Below are 18,292 nucleotides of genomic sequence, written 5' to 3'. Positions count from 1 at the left end.
AACAGAATGGCAGAACAATAGAATCGCAGAATGATAGGATGATAGAATCATAGAATGGTTTCAGTTTGATGGGACCTTGAATGCTCATCTACTCCACCCCCTCGCTTTACAATGAGCAGGGACGTTTTCAACTAGACGGTTAGTCAGAGCACGGTCCAACTTAAGCTTGGATTTTACCAGGGATGGGGCATCCACAACCTCTCTGGGCTACCTTTTCCGTGTTTCACTACCCTCATCGTAACAATGTCTCCCTGATATCTAGTCTGAATCTCCTCTTTTAGTTTAAAACCATCACCCCTTGTCCTATCACTACAGGCCCATCTAAACTTTTCTGTCCCATCTTTATTATAAGCCCCCTTTAGTATTGAATGGCTGCAAGAATGTCTCCCTGGAGTCCTCTCTTCTGCAGGCTAAACAACACCAGCTCTCTCAGCTTTTCCTCATAGCAGAAGTGTTCCATCCCCATTATCATTTTGTAGCGCTCCTCTGGACTCACTCCAACAGGCCCATGTCTTTCTTGCACTGGGGACACCCGAGCTGGACGCAGTACTCCAGGTGGGGTGTCACCAGAGCGCAGTAGAGGGGAAGAGTCCCCTCCCTCGACCTGCTGGTGATGCAGCCCATGATACAGTTGGCATTCGGGGCTGCGAGCGCACATTGCTGGCTCATGTCCCATTTGTCACCCACCAGTACCCCCAAGTCCTTCTCCACAGGGCTGCTCTCATTCCCTTCATCCCCCAGCCTGTATTGATCCCGGGGGTTGCCACAGTGCAGGTGCTGGACCTTGCACTTGGCCTTCTTGAACCTCATGAATTTTGCATGGGCCCACTTCTCAAGCTTGTCCAGGTCCTTCTCAATGGCATCCCCTCTCTCAGGCGTACCACTCAGCCTGACACCATCTGCAAATGTGCTGAGGCCGCACTCAATCTCACTGTCTGTGTCGCTGACAAAGCTACTAAACAGTACTGGTCCCCGGACGGAGCACCGAGGGACACCACTCATCACTGATCTCCATCCGGGCATAGAGCCATTGACCACCACTCTCTGGAGGCAACCATCCAGGCAAGTCCTTATCCGCCAAATAGTCCATCCATCAAACCCATCTCTCTCCAATGCAGAGAGAAGGCTGTTGTGGAGGACCGTGTCAAAGGCCTTACAGGAGTCCGGGCAGGTGACATCCATGGCTCTTGCCTTGTGCACTGAGGTAGTCGCTCCATCACAGAAGGCCACAGGGTTGCTCAGGGAAGACTTGCCCTTGGTGAAGCCATGCTGGCTGTCTCAAATCTCCTCCCTGTCCTCCATGGCTTCTAGGAGCATCTGTTCCTTGATCATCCCAGGCTGATGGGTCAGTAGTTCCCAGGGCCCTCCTTTCTACCCTTTTTAGAAATGGGTGCAATGTTTCCATTTTTCCAGTCACCAGGGACTTCACCTGACTGCCATGACTTTTCAAATGTCATGGCTGGTGGCTTGACAGCTACATCAGCCAATTCCCTCAGGATTCTCAGATGCATCTCGTCAGGTCCCATAGACCTATGTATGTTCAAATTGCTCAGCTGGTCTCAAACCCGATCTTCTCTTGCAGTGGCGGGGACTTTGCTCCCTAGTCCCTGTCTTCAGGTTCATCCACTCGAGCAGTGTGGGAAGAGAGGTGGCCAGTGAAGACTGAGGCAAAGAAGTTGTTGAGTACCTCAGCCAGCCTCCTCCTTGTCTGCTGTTACCTGTTTGCTAGTCATGTTCATCAGGGCAGGTACCCTTTCTTTGACCCTTCCTTTTCTGGCTGACATACCTATTGAAGATCTTCTTCATACTCTTTGCGTCCTTTGCCAAGTTCAGCTCCAGCCACGCCTTCGCCTTCTTGACCCCATCCCTACACAACCGGCCAAAGTCCCTATATTCCTCCCAGGAGCCCTGCCCCTGCTTCCACTGCCTGTGCATTTCTTTCTTGCCTTTTATTTTGACCAGCAGGTCTTTACTCAGCCGTGCCGGTCTCTTGCCTTCCTTTCCTGACTTCTTACACATGGGGATCGAGAGGTCCTGCGCTCTTTGGAAAGCATCCTTAAAGATGTGCCAGCTCTGTTCTGCTCTCTTGTCCCTCAAGGCAGTTACCCAGGGGCTTCTACTGACTCATGCCTACAACAGCTGCAAGTTTGTTTTCCTGAAATTCAGGCTCCGGACTTTACCCTTTGCCTGACCCCTGTCCCTCAGGACTGCAGACTCCACCACTGCATGATCACTGTAGCCCAGGCTGCCCCCAATCTTGACGTCTCTGATTAGCTCACTCGTGTTGGTGACCAACAGGTCCCATCTGACAGGCCTGTCTATTCCCTGGCCTGAGAAGTTATCCTTCCTAAAGGGCACCTCCAACGAGCCCCTCGGGAAAGTTCAGCAGTGTGTTCAGGCCCTCCGGTACACGCAACAGCCTCCCCTTCTCAGGAGGGAAAAACCGTAATAAAGCATCTAGTTATGAACTGCATCAAGCACACAAACCCTTGAGCTGGAACGACCAGACAACCAGCTGTTTGTCACCAGGAGGTGCACGTTCCTTGTGGTCTCAGTAAGAGAGAGGGAGGCACGCTGACTCTCGAAGATGTCATTCAGAACTCTCTCTCTTATAGCTCTCACTATTGGAAGGGATTAGCACAGAGAATGGTACGTCCCTGTAGAGGCCGAGAACCCTGAGCAGAGTAGCTTCACGCAGGACTCCAGCCACGCACAGCATGCCATGCAGACCCTGGTCATAGAAAAGAAAGAGTGCCCTCGTTTCAGCAGCTCACGCCATTTTAGGACTTTCCAGCAAGAAACCATTTCTAGTCATCATTTCTACTGTCGAAGAAGTTTGCATCTGGACTTTCTGCTCGCAGGTGGCTTTCTCGCTGGTACCACGTGGGAGCAGCCTGCAGGCTCCTCATTTAAATGAGCTGAGTTTATCCTTCCAGGAAAGGATCTGTGGAACACAACATAGCACAGGACAGCACAGGACAGGCCTGTGCCTGAAAGGAGGTTGTAAGGAGGTGGGTGTTGGTCTCTTTTCCCAAGTACGAAGTGACAGGATGAAATGAAATGGGCTCAGGTTTCACCAGAGGAGGTTCAGATGAGATATTAGGAAACATTTCTTCACCCAAAGGATTGTCAAGCCTTGGAACAGGCTGCCCTGTGCTTCAGTCACCATCTCTGGAGGTGGCGCTTAGGGACATAGTTTAGTGGTAGACGTGGTCAAGTTAACGGTTGGACTTGATGATCTCAGGGATCTTTTCCAAACTAAGTGATTCTATCATTCTACTCAGGTTAACTGGACCGTAGATCATTCTCTCCTGGATGTACAACGGTGTTCTGTCAGCATCACTACACCAGTCCTTTGCTCAGGACTTACTATTTATCAAGACCTTGTGGAAGGGATGGCATTTCCCTAGAGCAAAGCCTCTCCTTGGAAGCAGTTTTTGTTCACCAAATGCCCACCTCCTGGCGCTCCCCCAAGTACTTCTCAAAGGAACACGTACGCTGTCCTTGTGTCATCCATCTTCTGACACTGCTATAACTTTAGCGTCACTCCCCCCACCTCACTGCTTTGACGAGGCCTTTGCCCGCCCAGGCCCCTGTTAGCATACGGGCCAGTTACCCCTGACCTGGATCTAACTGCGCCCTGTTGTCACAAGAAGCTCAGTGGTCAGAAGACTTATAGAGGCCTGCCAGCAATTCCCTGCTCCCCACAACTTTCCTCAAAGCTCTTTCGACCATATCTCCAATCAGAAACAAAGTACCCGCTCAACTTGACCTCAAATAAAGGACAAAATGAGAAAAAACCTCCCAGGCTTTTCAAAAACTCTCACAGAGCTTTCCCAGAAAGAACATCCCTTCAAAGACTCCACACAAGGCATTTGGGTGTTCTCTTTATTGCATTGTTACACACAAGGGTACACTGCTTTACAACAGTACAGTTCAGAACTGCAGCACAACACAGCGTGAGGGCTTCCGAATATTCCGTGCCACACCGCCTTCATTCAAACAATTTGCTATGACACGTGTGGTGACAGTCCTTCTTAAGGGGAATAGGCAAGACAATGCTGACAGGCAGTTCACAGAGTAGAAGAGAGAAAGGGCAAAAAGGAGGATGCAAATGCTCTTGCACAAACCCAGACAATCATATCGGGACAGCTTTCCACTCCCATCAAGAAGCCTCTGAATGGGGGAACAACAATGATGAGACCCACCCCGATGCCCTTTTCCAAGTTCACCTCAGTTCCACCTTCCAACAAAATCGCTTGCAGCAACTTGAGAACCCAAACATAATGAACATATTTTCACAACTCTGTACAGTTATAGGCTATGGCAACACCATTCCTGTTGCTATATTTCCTAGGCACTCCCAAGGAGACAACCTGGCAAACCTTCTGTTATCACCAGATAGAAATCTAGTGTGTTGTTTTCCTCTCCCTTAGAGGTAATGACACTGATCTACTCAAAGGGTCACAATACCCTTCTAGACTGCTGAGCTGGAATTGTGCACATCACAATAGTTAGACGTGAGCAGCTCCATGCTTCACTGGGCAGCCCTAGTGCAGCATATGCAGACACACAACGCCTGTCCGGACAGATATAGTGACCAGAGGGCAAAACACACAGAGCCCACGCACCTCAGACGGAGACATGCAGGACTCACAAAAGGGAGAACCTCGCGCTTGCACCACATTCTGACACAGTACTCGCAACTTCCTTGCTTTCCTGACCTGGGAGGAGGGCTACGTGCATTTCAGCGAGCATGTGATCTGTCTGCCCGACCTTGCCATTTCATTACAGCACAGAGCAAGAGGTCCGTGGTCTTGCCTAACAGCAAGGGAGACAAGAACATAGCCGGGGGCCCTGCAACTAACCCCACTCTTGAAGCATTTCAGAAATGGCTGTAACAGAGCTGAAACATTTCCGGAGTGAGGGAGCCCTGAGGTTCTTTTGCTTCGTTCTTTGTTTGTTGATTTATTATGGAGGGGGGGACAACCTTCTTCTGACTTAGAATTTGAGGGAAACCAGGGATGCCAATTGCAAATGCAGATTAACTCTGCAGGAAGCGTTGCCACAAGCTGTAGCCTGGATCCCTTCCTGTGACGAGGCGTGAAGCCTCTGGCTGTGCTGACTCCACGCTAGGTAAAGGAAAGACTGTTGAATGGTTCGGCAGAGAGTGTCCCTGGGTTGTCTGGTGCCACGTCCTCCATGGTGATAGGGCCCCGGGGCAAATCCTGTTCATCGTCAGCACCCCTGCCCCTGGCACAGTGCTGAGGTGGCAGGCTGGGGAGGATGGGCTTGAGGAACTTGAACTCGCTGTTGCCCGAGCCTGTTGTGAGGCTGACCTCGTAGCAATAGGCGTGGGGCAGGGTCCCCGCATTGGCCGCCTCGGCCAGGCTGCTCTGCAAGTTGCCGGTGCCGTAAAGCACGTGCCCACCCTTCAGCTCCTTTCTCTTGCACACCTTATGAGCGACGAAGGCGACCGTGGACGCGAGGAAGAGGACCGAGACAAAGACCAATGAAATGAGTAAATAGGTGGTCAGGGAGCTGCCCTCGTCCTCCGTGGCCAGGCTGCTCTGCGGTAGGCGCACCTCCGAGAAGTCACTGAGCAGGAGCGCGCTCAGTGCCGCAGTGGCTGACAGCGGTGGCCGCCCGTTGTCTCGCACCAGGATGACGAGCTTCTGCTTCACGGCGTCCCTCTCCGTCACTGGCCTCCTCAGCCGCACCTCCCCGCTTTGGGCACCCACCGCAAACAGCCCGGGGTCGCTGGCCTTCAGCAAGTGGTATGAGAGCCACGAGTTCTGCCCCGAGTCGGCATCAACAGCCACCACTTTGGTGACAAGGTACCCCGCCTCAGCCGAAATGGGCACCAGCTCGCTGGACGGTGGGCTGCTGTCCTGGGCGGGGTGCAGCACCAGAGGCGCATTGTCATTCTCGTCCACCACGACAAGGCGGACGGTCACGTTGGCGCTAAGGCGAGGCGACCCCGCGTCAGAGGCGCTCACTGAGACCTCGATCTGCCTCACATGCTCGTAGTCCAGGGGCCGCAGCACAAACACGTGCCCGTTCTCAGAGTTCACAGAGATACAGGAGCAGGGAGGCTGCTCTGCTGGGTGCGCTGGGGCCAGGGAATAGGTCACCTTGGCATTGGGCCCCACGTCGGCATCCGAGGCGCTGACGGCTCCAACAGAGCGCCGTGGGCACATTGTTCTCACGCACGTACATGGTGTACGAAGTCTGGTTGAAGACAGGCGCGTTGTCGTTCACATCGGAGATGTCCACCGTGAAGGTCTGGGTGGTCGTGAGAGGAGGTGACCCCGCGTCTGCTGCTGTGACAGTGAGGATGTACCGCGCCGTCTCCTCCCGGTCCAGCGCGCTCACGGTCACCAGCTCATAGTAATTCTTGTAGGCTGGTCGCAGGGAGAACGACAGCTGGTCTTCCAGGGCACAGGTGATCTTCCCGTTGGCACCAGCATCCCGGTCCCTGACCGTGAAGAGGGCGACCACCGTCCCGGGTGATGCGCTCTCGGGGAGGGGGCTGCTGAAGGAACTGACCACCAGCTCCGGCGCGTTGTCATTCACATCCACCACCTCCACCAACACCTTGCAGATTGCTGAGAGGCCCCCGCCGTCCGTGGCCCGCACGCTGAGCTCGTGATTCTCTGCCACCTCAAAGTCCAGAGGCTTTGTGAGTCTAATTTCACCGCTCACAGGGTCAATGACAAATGCTGAGGGGCTCTGGCCCACCGCTTGGCTGAATTGATAGGAGATGGCCCCGTTAGGTCCCGCATCCAGATCGGATGCCACCACCTTGACAACCACAGAGCCCTCCGGAGCATTTTCCAATACCTGGCCAATGTACACATCTTCTGTGAAGATGGGAGAGTTGTCATTTACATCCAGAATGACAATGTGGACTTGGGTGGTCCCGCTCCTGGGTGGAGTGCCTCCATCCATGGCAATGAGACTGAAGTGCATCTGCCTGCTCCTCTCTGTCTAGTGGCTTTTCCAAAACCAGTTCCACGTACTTCTTGCCCTTACTCCGACTCCCAAAGGAGACACTAAAGTACTCGTTCTCGGGAGCGATGCTGTAAGCCTGGATGCTGTTGCTGCCAATATCCAGGTCCTGAGCCCCCTCCAGCGGGAAACGCAAGCCTGGGTTACTAGTTTCCGGGATCTTAAAAGTGACCTGTTGCTCGGGGAAAACGGGCGAATGGTCATTGATGTCCTCCACGGTCACCTCGACCCGAAAGAACTGCAGGGGGTTTGCCAGCAGGAGCTCGAAGGGGAGCGTGCACGTCCCGGACTGCCCGCACAGCTGCTCCCGGTCCAGCCTCTCGGCCACGACGAGGCGGCCGGTGCCGCGGTCTAAGCGAAAGTGCTGCCGGCCGTCCTCCGAGGCCAGGCGGGCGCGGCGAGCCGAGAGCTGCGCCGGGGCCAGCCCCGCGTCCTCCGCCACGTTGGCTACCACGGAGCCGCTCTCCCCCTCCTCGGCTACGGAGTAGCGGATGGGCTCGGAGCGAGCGTGCGGCAGGGAGAGGAAAGCAGAGAGACAAAGCACTTGCCTTGCGATCGCCATGTCGGGGCGGCGGACAGCCTCCGTCTCGCGGATCTCCCGCGCAGTCCTCCGCAGAAAGCGGTGCCCGGCAGCAGCGCGGCTGGGCGGCGGGCGTCCGTTCTCCCTCCCTCCCTCCTTCTCGCCGACTCCGGCTGGCGACCCGGAGCGCGGCCGCCGCGGCCCGGCAGCGGATGGCACGGAGCACCGCTCGCCGCCGCTACCCGGCTCCGCTCCGCTCGGCTGGGCTCCGCTCCGCTCGGCTGGGCTGGGCTCGGCTGGGCTGGGCTCGGCTGGGCGGTGCTGGGCAGGGCCGGGCCGGGCCGGGCCGGGCTCGGCCGCCTCCCCGCCCGCAGCCGCTCGGCGCCGCCTTGGCCGGGAGCACCACCCTGCGGCCCGCGGCGGGACTGCGCCCGCCGCCGCCCGCTGCCCGCGCTGCCGGCTCGCACCGGCACACGGACCCGTGCGCACACACAGCTGCCCCGCGTCTTCCCCCGCTGCCCAGAGCCCGCGGGCGGGCGGGCGCGCTTGTCTCCCGGGAGGCCGATCCGTGCCCTTCGCGAAACACGGCGGCAAGACAAGCACGAGGCGGTTCCCACGGCGCCGTGCGGCGGAGGCGCGGCCCCGATCCACTCAGCCGCCTTGCCCGGCCGGACCAGCCGCCCAGGAGCCTCTCCGCAGGGGCAGCACGCAGGAACCAGCACGGCACGGCACTACACCGACTCGGGAATCCCAGCCTGAGGACGGGGAACGGAGGCGGGTCTCGGCAAGGCTCGGGCGTGCACGCGCCTGCCGGCCGGCCCGTCCGGCGGCGGAACGGGAGCCACCAAGCTCCCCGCGTTGGCTTCCCTCTCGCCAGCCGGCCGCGAGCTGCACAGCGGTTCTCGCTCCTTGCCTCCCCGCAGGAGCGTGGTTGAGCTGCCGGAATACGTCGGAGAAGCCGTCCACCGGGGCGATGCCGAGGGTGGCGGTGGCGGAGCGCGGCGGCTGCCCGCGCTCTCGCACCAGCACGACGAGGCTCTGCCGGGGCGCGTCCCTCTCGGACAGGGCCCGCGCCGTGCGCACCTCGCCGCTGTGCAGCCCCACGCGGAACAGCCCCGGCTCCGGCGCCTTGGCCAGCTCGTACGACAGCCACGCGTTCTGCCCCGCGTCCGCGTCCACCGCCACCACCTTGGCCACCAGCGCCCCGGGCTCGGCCGAGCGCGGCGCCAGCTCCACGCCCGCCCAGCCCGCGCCCGGCGCCGGCGCCGGCGGCGGGTACAGCACCTGCGGCGCGTTGTCGTTCTCGTCCACGATCACGAGCCGCACCGACACGTTGCTGCTCAGCGCCGGCGCCCCGCCGTCCTCCGCCCGCACCCACAGCCCCACCTCGCGCACCTCCTCGTAGGCGAAGGAGCGCAGCGCGTACAGCGCGCCCGTCTCGCCTGCACCCTCAGCAGGACTCGCTCTCTGCCGGCCCCGGCATAGTCTCTCTCACAAGTTCTGCCCGCCGCATTGCTGCATAGAATCACAGAATGACAGAATGATTGATAGAACAGTAGAATAGAATGACAGAATAACAGAATGGCAGAACAATAGAATCACAGAATGATAGGATGATAGAATCATAGAATCATAGAATGGTTGCAGTTTGATGGAATGTCTCCCTGGAGCCTTCTCTTCTGCAGGCTGAACAACACCAACTCTCTCAGCTTTTCCTCATAGCAGAAGTGTTCCGTCCCCATTATCATTTTGTAGCGCTCCTCTGGACTCACTCCAACAGGCCCATGTCTTTCTTGCACTGGGGACACCCGAGCTGGACGCAGTACTCCAGGTGGGGTGTCACCAGAGCGCAGTAGAGGGGAAGAGTCCCCTCCCTCGACCTGCTGGTGATGCAGCCCATGATACAGTTGGCATTCTGGGCTGCGAGCGCACATTGCTGGCTCATGTCCCATTTGTCACCCACCAGTACCCCCAAGTCCTTCTCCACAGGGCTGCTCTCATTCCCTTCATCCCCCAGCCTGTATTGATCCCGGGGGTTGCCACAGTGCAGGTGCTGGACCTTGCACTTGGCCTTCTTGAACCTCATGAATTTTGCATGGGCCCACCTCTCAAGCTTGTCCAGGTCCTTCTCAATGGCATCCCCTCTCTCAGGCGTACCACTCAGCCTGACACCATCTGCAAATGTGCTGAGGGAGCACTCGATCCCACTGTCTGTGTCGCTGACAAAGCTACTAAACAGTACTGGTCCCCGGACGGAGCACCGAGGGACACCACTCATCACTGATCTCCATCCGGGCATAGAGCCATTGACCACCACTCTCTGGAGGCAACCATCCAGGCAAGTCCTTATCCGCCAAATAGTCCATCCATCAAACCCATCTCTCTCCAATGCAGAGAGAAGGCTGTTGTGGAGGACCGTGTCAAAGGCCTTACAGGAGTCCGGGCAGGTGACATCCATGGCTCTTGCCTTGTGCACTGAGGTAGTCGCTCCATCACAGAAGGCCACTGGGCTGGTCAGGGAAGACTTGCCCTTGGTGAAGCCATGCTGGCTGTCTCAAATCTCCTCCCTGTCCTCCATGGCTTCTAGGAGCATCTGTTCCTTGATCATCCCAGGCTGATGGGTCAGTAGTTCCCAGGGCCCTCCTTTCTACCTTTTTTAGAAATGGGTGCAATGTTTCCATTTTTCCAGTCACCAGGGACTTCACCTGACTGCCATGACTTTTCAAATGTCATGGCTGGTGGCTTGACAGCTACATCAGCCAATTCCCTCAGGACTCTCAGATGCATCTCGTCAGGTCCCATAGACTTATGTATGTTCAAATTGCTCAGCTGGTCTCAAACCCGATCTTCTCTTGCAGTGGCAGGCACTTTGCTCCCTAGTCCCTGTCTTCAGGTTCATCCACTCGAGCAGTGTGGGAAGAGAGGTGGCCAGTGAAGACTGAGGCAAAGAAGTTGTTGAGTACCTCAGCCAGCATCCTCCTTGTCTGCTGTTACCAGTTCGCTAGTCATGTTCATCAGGGCAGGTACCCTTTCTTTGACCCTTCCTTTTCTGGCTGACATACCTATTGAAGATCTTCTTCATACTCTTTGCGTCCTTTGCCAAGTTCAGCTCCAGCCACGCCTTCGCCTTCTTGACCCCATCCCTACACAACCGGCCAAAGTCCCTACATTCCTCCCAGGAGCCCTGTCCCTGCTTCCACTGCCTGTGCATTTCTTTCTTGCCTTTTAGTTTGACCAGCAGGTCTTTACTCAGCCGTGCCAGTCTCTTGCCTTCCTTTCCTGACTTCTTACACATGGGGATCGAGAGGTCCTGCGCTCTTTGGAAAGCGTCCTTAAAGATGTGCCAGCTCTGTTCTGCTCTCTTGTCCCTCAAGGCAGTTACCCAGGGGCTTCTACTGACTCATGCCTACAACAGCTGCAAGTTTGTTTTCCTGAAATTCAGGCTCTGGACTTTACCCTTCGCCTGACCCCTGTCCCTCAGGACTGCAGACTCCACCACTGCATGATCACTGTAGCCCAGGCTGCCTCCAATCATGACGTCTCTGATTAGCTCACTCGTGTTGGTGACCAACAGGTCCCATCTGACAGGCCTGTCTATTCCCTGGCCTGAGAAGTTATCCTTCCTAAAGGGCACCTCCAACGAGCCCCTCGGGAAAGTTCAGCAGTGTGTTCAGGCCCTCCGGTACACGCAACAGCCTCCCCTTCTCAGGAGGGAAAAACCGTAATAAAGCATCTAGTTATGAACTGCATCAAGCACACGAACCCTTGAGCTGGAACGACCAGACAACCAGCTGTTTGTCACCAGGAGGTGCACGTTCCTTGTGGTCTCAGTAAGAGAGAGGGAGGCACGCTGACTCTCGAAGATGTCATTCAGAACTCTCTCTCTTATAGCTCTCACTATTGGAAGGGATTAGCACAGAGAATGGTACGTCCCTGTAGAGGCCGAGAACCCTGAGCAGAGTAGCTTCACGCAGGACTCCAGCCACGCACAGCATGCCAGGCAGACCCTGGTCATAGAAAAGAAAGAGTGCTCTCGTTTCAGCAGCTCACGCCAATTTAGGACTTTCCGGCAAGAAACCATTTCTAGTCATCATTTCTACGGTCACAGTAGAAGAAGTTTGTATGTGGACTTCCTGCTTGCAGGTGGCTTTCTCACCGGTAGCACGTGGGAGCAGCCTGCAGCGTCTTCAGTTACAATGAGGTCGATGAGTTTATCCTGCAAGGCGTTTATGCAGTGCAGCACAGCACGAGACAGCACAGCACAGCACAGGCCTACACCTTCCCAGATTAGCTGGATAGTGGATCGCTCAGTCCTCGATGTAAAATGGTCTTCTGGTCTGCATCACTACACCAGCCTTTGTTCAGGACTTACCGTTTTATCAAGCCCTTGTGGAAGGGATGGCTGTAGTCCTCTTCCTTTCCCAAGAGCAAAACTTCTCCCTGGTTATAGTTTTCACCAACCAACTGCTGCTCCCCCACATTCTTTCGCAAAGGATCACGTATGCTGTCTTTGTGCCATCCCTCCCCCAAAATCTTTAGAATCAAAGCACTTGGTGCTTGAACAGATCACGGTTGCCATCGGCAGCTGTTGGGAGAGTTGGAAAAGTCACTCCCCCACCACCTCACCGCTTTGGCGAGGCCTTTGCACACCCAGGCCCCTGTTAGCATATGGGCCAGTTTCCCCTGACCGAGACCTAACTGCGCCCTGCCGCCGCCATGAGCTCAGTGCTCAGAAGACACGTAGAGGCCTGCCAGCAATTCCCTGCTCCCCACAACTTTCCTGGAAGCTCTATCAACCATATCTCCAAGCAGAGACAAAGTACCCACCCTTTGAAAAACTCACAGAGCTTTCCCAGAAAGAACATCCCTACAAAGACTACTATCTCCACACAAGCCTTTTGGATCCTCGCTTTATTTCATTTTTGCACACAAGGGTATCCTGGTTTACAACAGAACACTTCAGAACTGCAGCACAACACAGCGTGAGGGCTTCTGAATATTCCGTGCCACACCGCCTTCATTCAAACAATTTGCTATCACATATGCAGTGACAGCCCTTCTTAAGAGGAATAGGCAAGACAATGCTGACAGGCAGTTCACAGAGTAGAAGGAGAAAGGGCAAAAAGGAGGATGCAAATGCTCTTACATGAACCCAGAAAATCATATCGGGACAGCTTTCCACTCTGAAATGGGAAACAACAATGAGTTGGGTCTACTCAACAGGCCCTTTTCCAAGTTCATCTCAATTCCACCTTCAGACAAAGTACCTTGAAGCAACTGGTGGAGTTTCCTGACAACGCCCCCAAACACAATGAATGTCTTTTCACAACGAACATCTTTTCACAACTCTGTACAGTTACAGTCTATAAACAGCACCAGCTGTATCGGCTGAATGTTCACAAGTCCATGCGGCCTGCTGGGATTCATCCCAGAGTACTGAAGGAGCTGGCGGATGTTACAGCGGGACCCCTCTTGATCACCTACCAGAGGTCTTGGGACTCTGGGGAGGTCTCCGCTGGCTGGAAGATAGCCCACATGCTTCCAATTTACAAGAAGGGCATGAGGAAAGACCCAGGAAACTACAGACCTGTGAGTTTAACCTCAGTTCCTGGAAAATCTGTGGAGAAGATCTTACTGGGTGCGATGGAAAGGCATGTAAAGAGCAATGCAATCAGCAGGACCATGGCTTCACCCAGGGAAAGTCCTGTTTAATTAATTTTCTATCCTTCTATGATAAGGTCACCCACCTTGTGGATGAAGGGAAGATGGTGGATGTGGTATTTCAGGATTTTGATGAGCATTATAAGTCCTTTCTAACTAAAATATTCTATTCTGTTCTGTTCTGTTCTGTTCTGTTCTATTCTATTCTATTCTATTCTACTTTACTGTATTCCATTCCATTCCATATCTGTTCTGTTCTGTTCCGCTCCATTCCACGCCATTCCACTCCATTCTGCTCTGCTCCATTCCGGTCCATTCAATTCCATCTCAACACCACTAGTGCTCTCATATTTCCATGTGTCCTGGTTTCATCTGAGAGGGTTCATTTTCTTCACAGTAGCTAGCATGGGGCTATGTTTTGGATTTGTGCTGGAAACAGCATTGATAATTTAGAGGTGTTTTTGTTATATGGACCTATGCTTGAGCGGTGCTTACACAGAGCCAAGACCTTTTCTGCTTCTCACACCACCTTGCCAGTGGCACGGCTGGGGGTGCACAAGGAGTTGGGAGGGCACATAGACAGGGCAGGTGACCCAAACTAGCCAAAGGGGGTATTCATACCATATGACATCATGCTCAGCATAAAAGGGGGGCTAGCTGGGGAGGGGGGTAGCAGCTCCAGGACGCGTGGCTTGGGGACAGTCCGGTTTCGGGACAGGTCTGAGCGTGCGGTCTGAGTTGTACGGTCCTTGGGTGAGAAACTGCATTGTGTACTACCAGTTTCGTATACTCTGTTAAGTACTGTTTTGTTTTGTTCTGTTTTGTCTTCCCTTCTCCCTTTGCTATCCCAGTAAACTGTCCTTATACCAACCCACCAGGTCTTGCCTTTTCCTTCCCATTCTCCTCCCCATCCCACTGGGGGGGGGGGGGGGGGGAGGGAGTGAGTGGCTGCGTGGTGCTCAGCTGCCGGCTGGGGCTAAACCGTGACACCATGGCAATACAAAAGGGAAAGCCCACCCAACCCCCTCTTATGAGCCAAATGAAAATTTTGTGCAATTTGTGCACCACATTGTGACACAGTACTCACAACTTCCTTGCTTTCCTGACCTGGGAGGAGGGCTACGTGCATTTCAGCGAGCATGTGATCTGTCTGCCCGACCTTGCTATTTCATTACAGCACAGAGCAAGAGGTCCATGGTCTTGCCTAACAGCAAGGGAGACAAGAACATAGCCGGGGGCCCTGCAACTAACCCCACTCTTGAAGCATTTCAGAAATGGCTGTAACAGAGCTGAAACATCTTAGTTCCGGAGTGAGGGAGCCCTGAGGTTCTTTTGCTTGCTTCTTTGTTTGTTTGTTGATTTATTATGGAGGGGGGGACAACCTTCCTTCTGACTTAGAATTTGAGGGAAACCAGGGATGCCAATTGCAAATGCAGATCAACTCTGCAGGAAGCGTTGCCACAAGCTGTAGCCTGGATCCCTTCCTGTGACGAGGCGTGAAGCCTCTGGCTGTGCTGACTCCACGCTAGGTAAATGAAAGACTGTTGAACGGTTCGGCAGAGAGCGTCCCTGGGTTGTCTGGTGCCACGTCCTCCATGGTGATAGGGCCCTGGGGCAAATCCTGTTCATCATCGGCGCCCCCGCCCCTGGCACAGTGCTGAGGTGGCAGGCTGGGGAGGATGGGCTTGAGGAACTTGAACTCGCTGTTGCCCGAGCCTGTTGTGAGGCTGACCTCGTAGCAATAGGCGTGGGGCAGGGTCCCCGCATTGGCCGCCTCGGCCAGGCTGCTCTGCAAGTTGCCGGTGCCGTAAAGCACATGCCCACCCTGCAGCTCCTTTCTCTTGCACACCTTATGAGCGACGAAGGCGACCGTGGACGCGAGGAAGAGGACCGAGACAAAGACCAATGAAATGATTAAATAGGTGGTCAGGGAGCTGCCCTCGTCCTCCGTGGCCAGGCTGCTGTGCGGTAGGCGCACCTCCGAGAAGTCACTGAGCAGGAGCGCGCTCAGTGCCGCAGTGGCTGACAGCGGTGGCCGCCCGTTGTCTCGCACCAGGATGACGAGCTTCTGCTTCACGGCGTCCCTCTCCGTCACTGGCCTCCTCAGCCGCACCTCCCCGCTTTGGGCACCCACCGCAAACAGCCCGGGGTCGCTGGCCTTCAGCAAGTGGTACGAGAGCCACGAGTTCTGCCCCGAGTCGGCATCAACAGCCACCACTTTGGTGACGAGGTACCCCGCCTCAGCCGAAATGGGCACCAGCTCGCTGGACGGTGGGCTGCTGTCCTGGGCGGGGTGCAGCACCAGAGGCGCATTGTCATTCTCGTCCACCACGACAAGGCGGACGGTCACGTTGGCGCTAAGGCGAGGCGACCCCGCGTCAGAGGCGCTCACTGAGACCTCAATCTGCCTCACATGCTCGTAGTCCAGGGGCCGCAGCACAAACACGTGCCCGTTCTCAGAGTTCACAGAGATACAGGAGCAGGGAGGCCGCTCTGCTGGGTGCGCTGGGGCCAGGGAATAGGTCACCTTGGCATTGGGCCCCACGTCGGCATCCGAGGCGCTGACGGCTCCAACAAGCGCTGTGGGCACATTGTTCTCACGCACGTACATAGTGTATGAAGTTTGGTTGAAGACAGGCGCGTTGTCGTTCACATCGGAGATGTCCACCGTGAAGGTCTGGGTGGTCGTGAGAGGAGGTGACCCCGCGTCTGCTGCTGTGACAGTGAGGATGTACCGCGCCGTCTCCTCCCGGTCCAGCGCGCTCACGGTCACCAGCTCATAGTAATTCTTGTAGGCTGGTCGCAGGGAGAACGACAGCTGGTCTTTCAGGGCACAGGTGATCTTCCCGTTGGCACCAGCATCCTGGTCCCTGACCGTGAAGAGGGCGACCACCGTCCCAGGTGATGCGCTCTCGGGGAGGGGGCTGCTGAAGGAACTGACCACCAGCTCCGGCGCGTTGTCATTCACATCCACCACCTCCACCAACACCTTGCAGATTGCCGAGAGGCCCCCGCCGTCCGTGGCCCGCACGCTGAGCTCGTGATTCTCTGCCACCTCAAAGTCCAGAGGCTTTGTGAGTCTAATTTCACCGCCCACAGGGTCAATGATAAATGCCGAGGGGCTCTGGCCCACCGCTTGGCTGAATTGATAGGAGATGGCCCCGTTAGGTCCCGCATCCAGATCGGATGCCACCACCTTGACAACCACAGAGCCCTCCGGAGCATTTTCCAGTACCTGGCCAACATACCGCTCCTGTGTGAAGACCGGAGAGTTGTCATTTACATCTAGAACAACAATGTGGACTTGGGTGGTCCCGCTCCTGGGTGGAGTGCCTCCATCCATGGCAATGAGACTGAAGTGCATCTCCGCCTGCTCCTCTCTGTCTAGCGGCTTTTCCAAGACCAGTTCCACATATTTGTCACCATTCCTCCGACTCCCAAAGGAGACACTAAAGTACTCGTTCTCGGGAGCGATGCTGTAAGCCTGGATGCTGTTGCTGCCAATATCCAGGTCCTGAGCCCCCTCCAGCGGGAAACGCGAGCCCGGGTCACTCCTTTCCGGGATCTTAAAAGTGACCTGTTGCTCGGGGAAAACGGGCGAATGGTCATTGATGTCCTCCACGGTCACCTCGACCCGAAAGAACTGCAGGGGGTTTGCCAGCAGGAGCTCGAAGGGGAGCGTGCACGTCCCGGACTGCCCGCACAGCTGCTCCCGGTCCAGCCTCTCGGCCACGACGAGGCGGCCGGTGCCGCGGTCTAAGCGAAAGTGCTGCCGGCCGTCCTCCGAGGCCAGGCGGGCGCGGCGAGCCGAGAGCTGCGCCGGGGCCAGCCCCGCGTCCTCCGCCACGTTCGCTACCACGGAGCCGCTCTCCCCCTCCTCGGCTACGGAGTAGCGGATGGGCTCGGAGCGAGCGTGCGGCAGGGAGAGGAAAGCAGAGAGACAAAGCACTTGCCTTGCGATCGCCATGTCGGGGCGGCGGACAGCCTCCGTCTCGCGGATCTCCCGCGCAGTCCTCCGCGGAAAGCGGTGCCCGGCAGCAGCGCGGCTGGGCGGCGGGCGTCCGTTCTCCCTCCCTCCCTCCTTCTCGCCGACTCCGGCTGGCGACCCGGAGCGCGGCCGCCGCGGCCCGGCAGCGGATGGCACGGAGCACCGCTCGCCGCCGCTACCCGGCTCCGCTCCGCTCGGCTGGGCTCCGCTCCGCTCGGCTCCGCTCGGCTCGGCTGGGCTGGGCTCGGCTGGGCTGGGCTCGGCTGGGCGGTGCTGGGCAGGGCCGGGCCGGGCCGGGCCGGGCTCGGCCGCCTCCCCGCCCGCAGCCGCTCGGCGCCGCCTTGGCCGGGAGCACCACCCTGCGGCCCGCGGCGGGACTGCGCCCGCCGCCGCCCGCTGCCCGCGCTGCCGGCTCGCACCGGCACACGGACCTGTGCGCACACACAGCTGCCCCGCGTCTTCCCCCGCTGCCCAGAGCCCGCGGCCGGGCGGGCGCGCTTGTCTCCCGGGAGGCCGATCCGTGCCCTTCGCGAAACACGGCGGCAAGACAAGCACGAGGCGGTTCCCACGGCGCCGTGCGGCGGAGGCGCGGCCCCGATCCACTCAGCCGCCTTGCCCGGCCGGACCAGCCGCCCAGGAGCCTCTCCGCAGGGGCAGCACGCAGGAACCAGCACGGCACGGCACTACACCGACTCGGGAATCCCAGCCTGAGGACGGGGAACGGAGGCGGGTCTCGGCAAGGCTCGGGCGTGCACGCGCCTGCCGGCCGGCCAGTCCGGCGGCGGAACGGGAGCCACCAAGCTCCCCGCGTTGGCTTCCCTCTCGCCAGCCGGCCGCGAGCTGCACAGCGGTTCTCGCTCCTTGCCTCCCCGCAGGAGCGTGGTTGAGCTGCCGGAATACGTCGGAGAAGCCGTCCACCGGGGCGATGCCGAGGGTGGCGGTGGCGGAGCGCGGCGGCTGCCCGCGCTCTCGCACCAGCACGACGAGGCTCTGCCGGGGCGCGTCCCTCTCGGACAGGGCCCGCGCCGTGCGCACCTGGCCGCTGTGCAGCCCCACGCGGAACAGCCCCGGCTCCGGCGCCTTGGCCAGCTCGTACGACAGCCACGCGTTCT

At 57.2% G+C, this 18,292-nt stretch overlaps 1 protein-coding gene across 1 annotated transcript; it reads right to left on the bottom strand.

The window, feature by feature from the left end:
- Positions 1-5,052: 5,052 nt before the first annotated feature.
- LOC129200415 (uncharacterized) lies at positions 5,053-17,381 on the bottom strand. The gene is given in 6 exon segments (XM_054811766.1): positions 5,053-6,185; positions 6,187-6,976; positions 6,978-8,181; positions 8,269-8,998; positions 9,591-9,933; positions 14,719-17,381. Coding segments are annotated over 6 exon segments (6,561 nt in total). The 5' UTR covers positions 17,160-17,381; the 3' UTR covers positions 5,053-5,132.
- Positions 17,382-18,292: the final 911 nt, after the last annotated feature.

The sequence above is a fragment of the Grus americana genome, unplaced genomic scaffold (assembly GCF_028858705.1).
Source record: "Grus americana isolate bGruAme1 unplaced genomic scaffold, bGruAme1.mat scaffold_1003, whole genome shotgun sequence".
Lineage (NCBI taxonomy): Eukaryota > Metazoa > Chordata > Aves > Gruiformes > Gruidae > Grus > Grus americana.
This window is presented reverse-complemented; position numbering and strand designations above follow the sequence as displayed.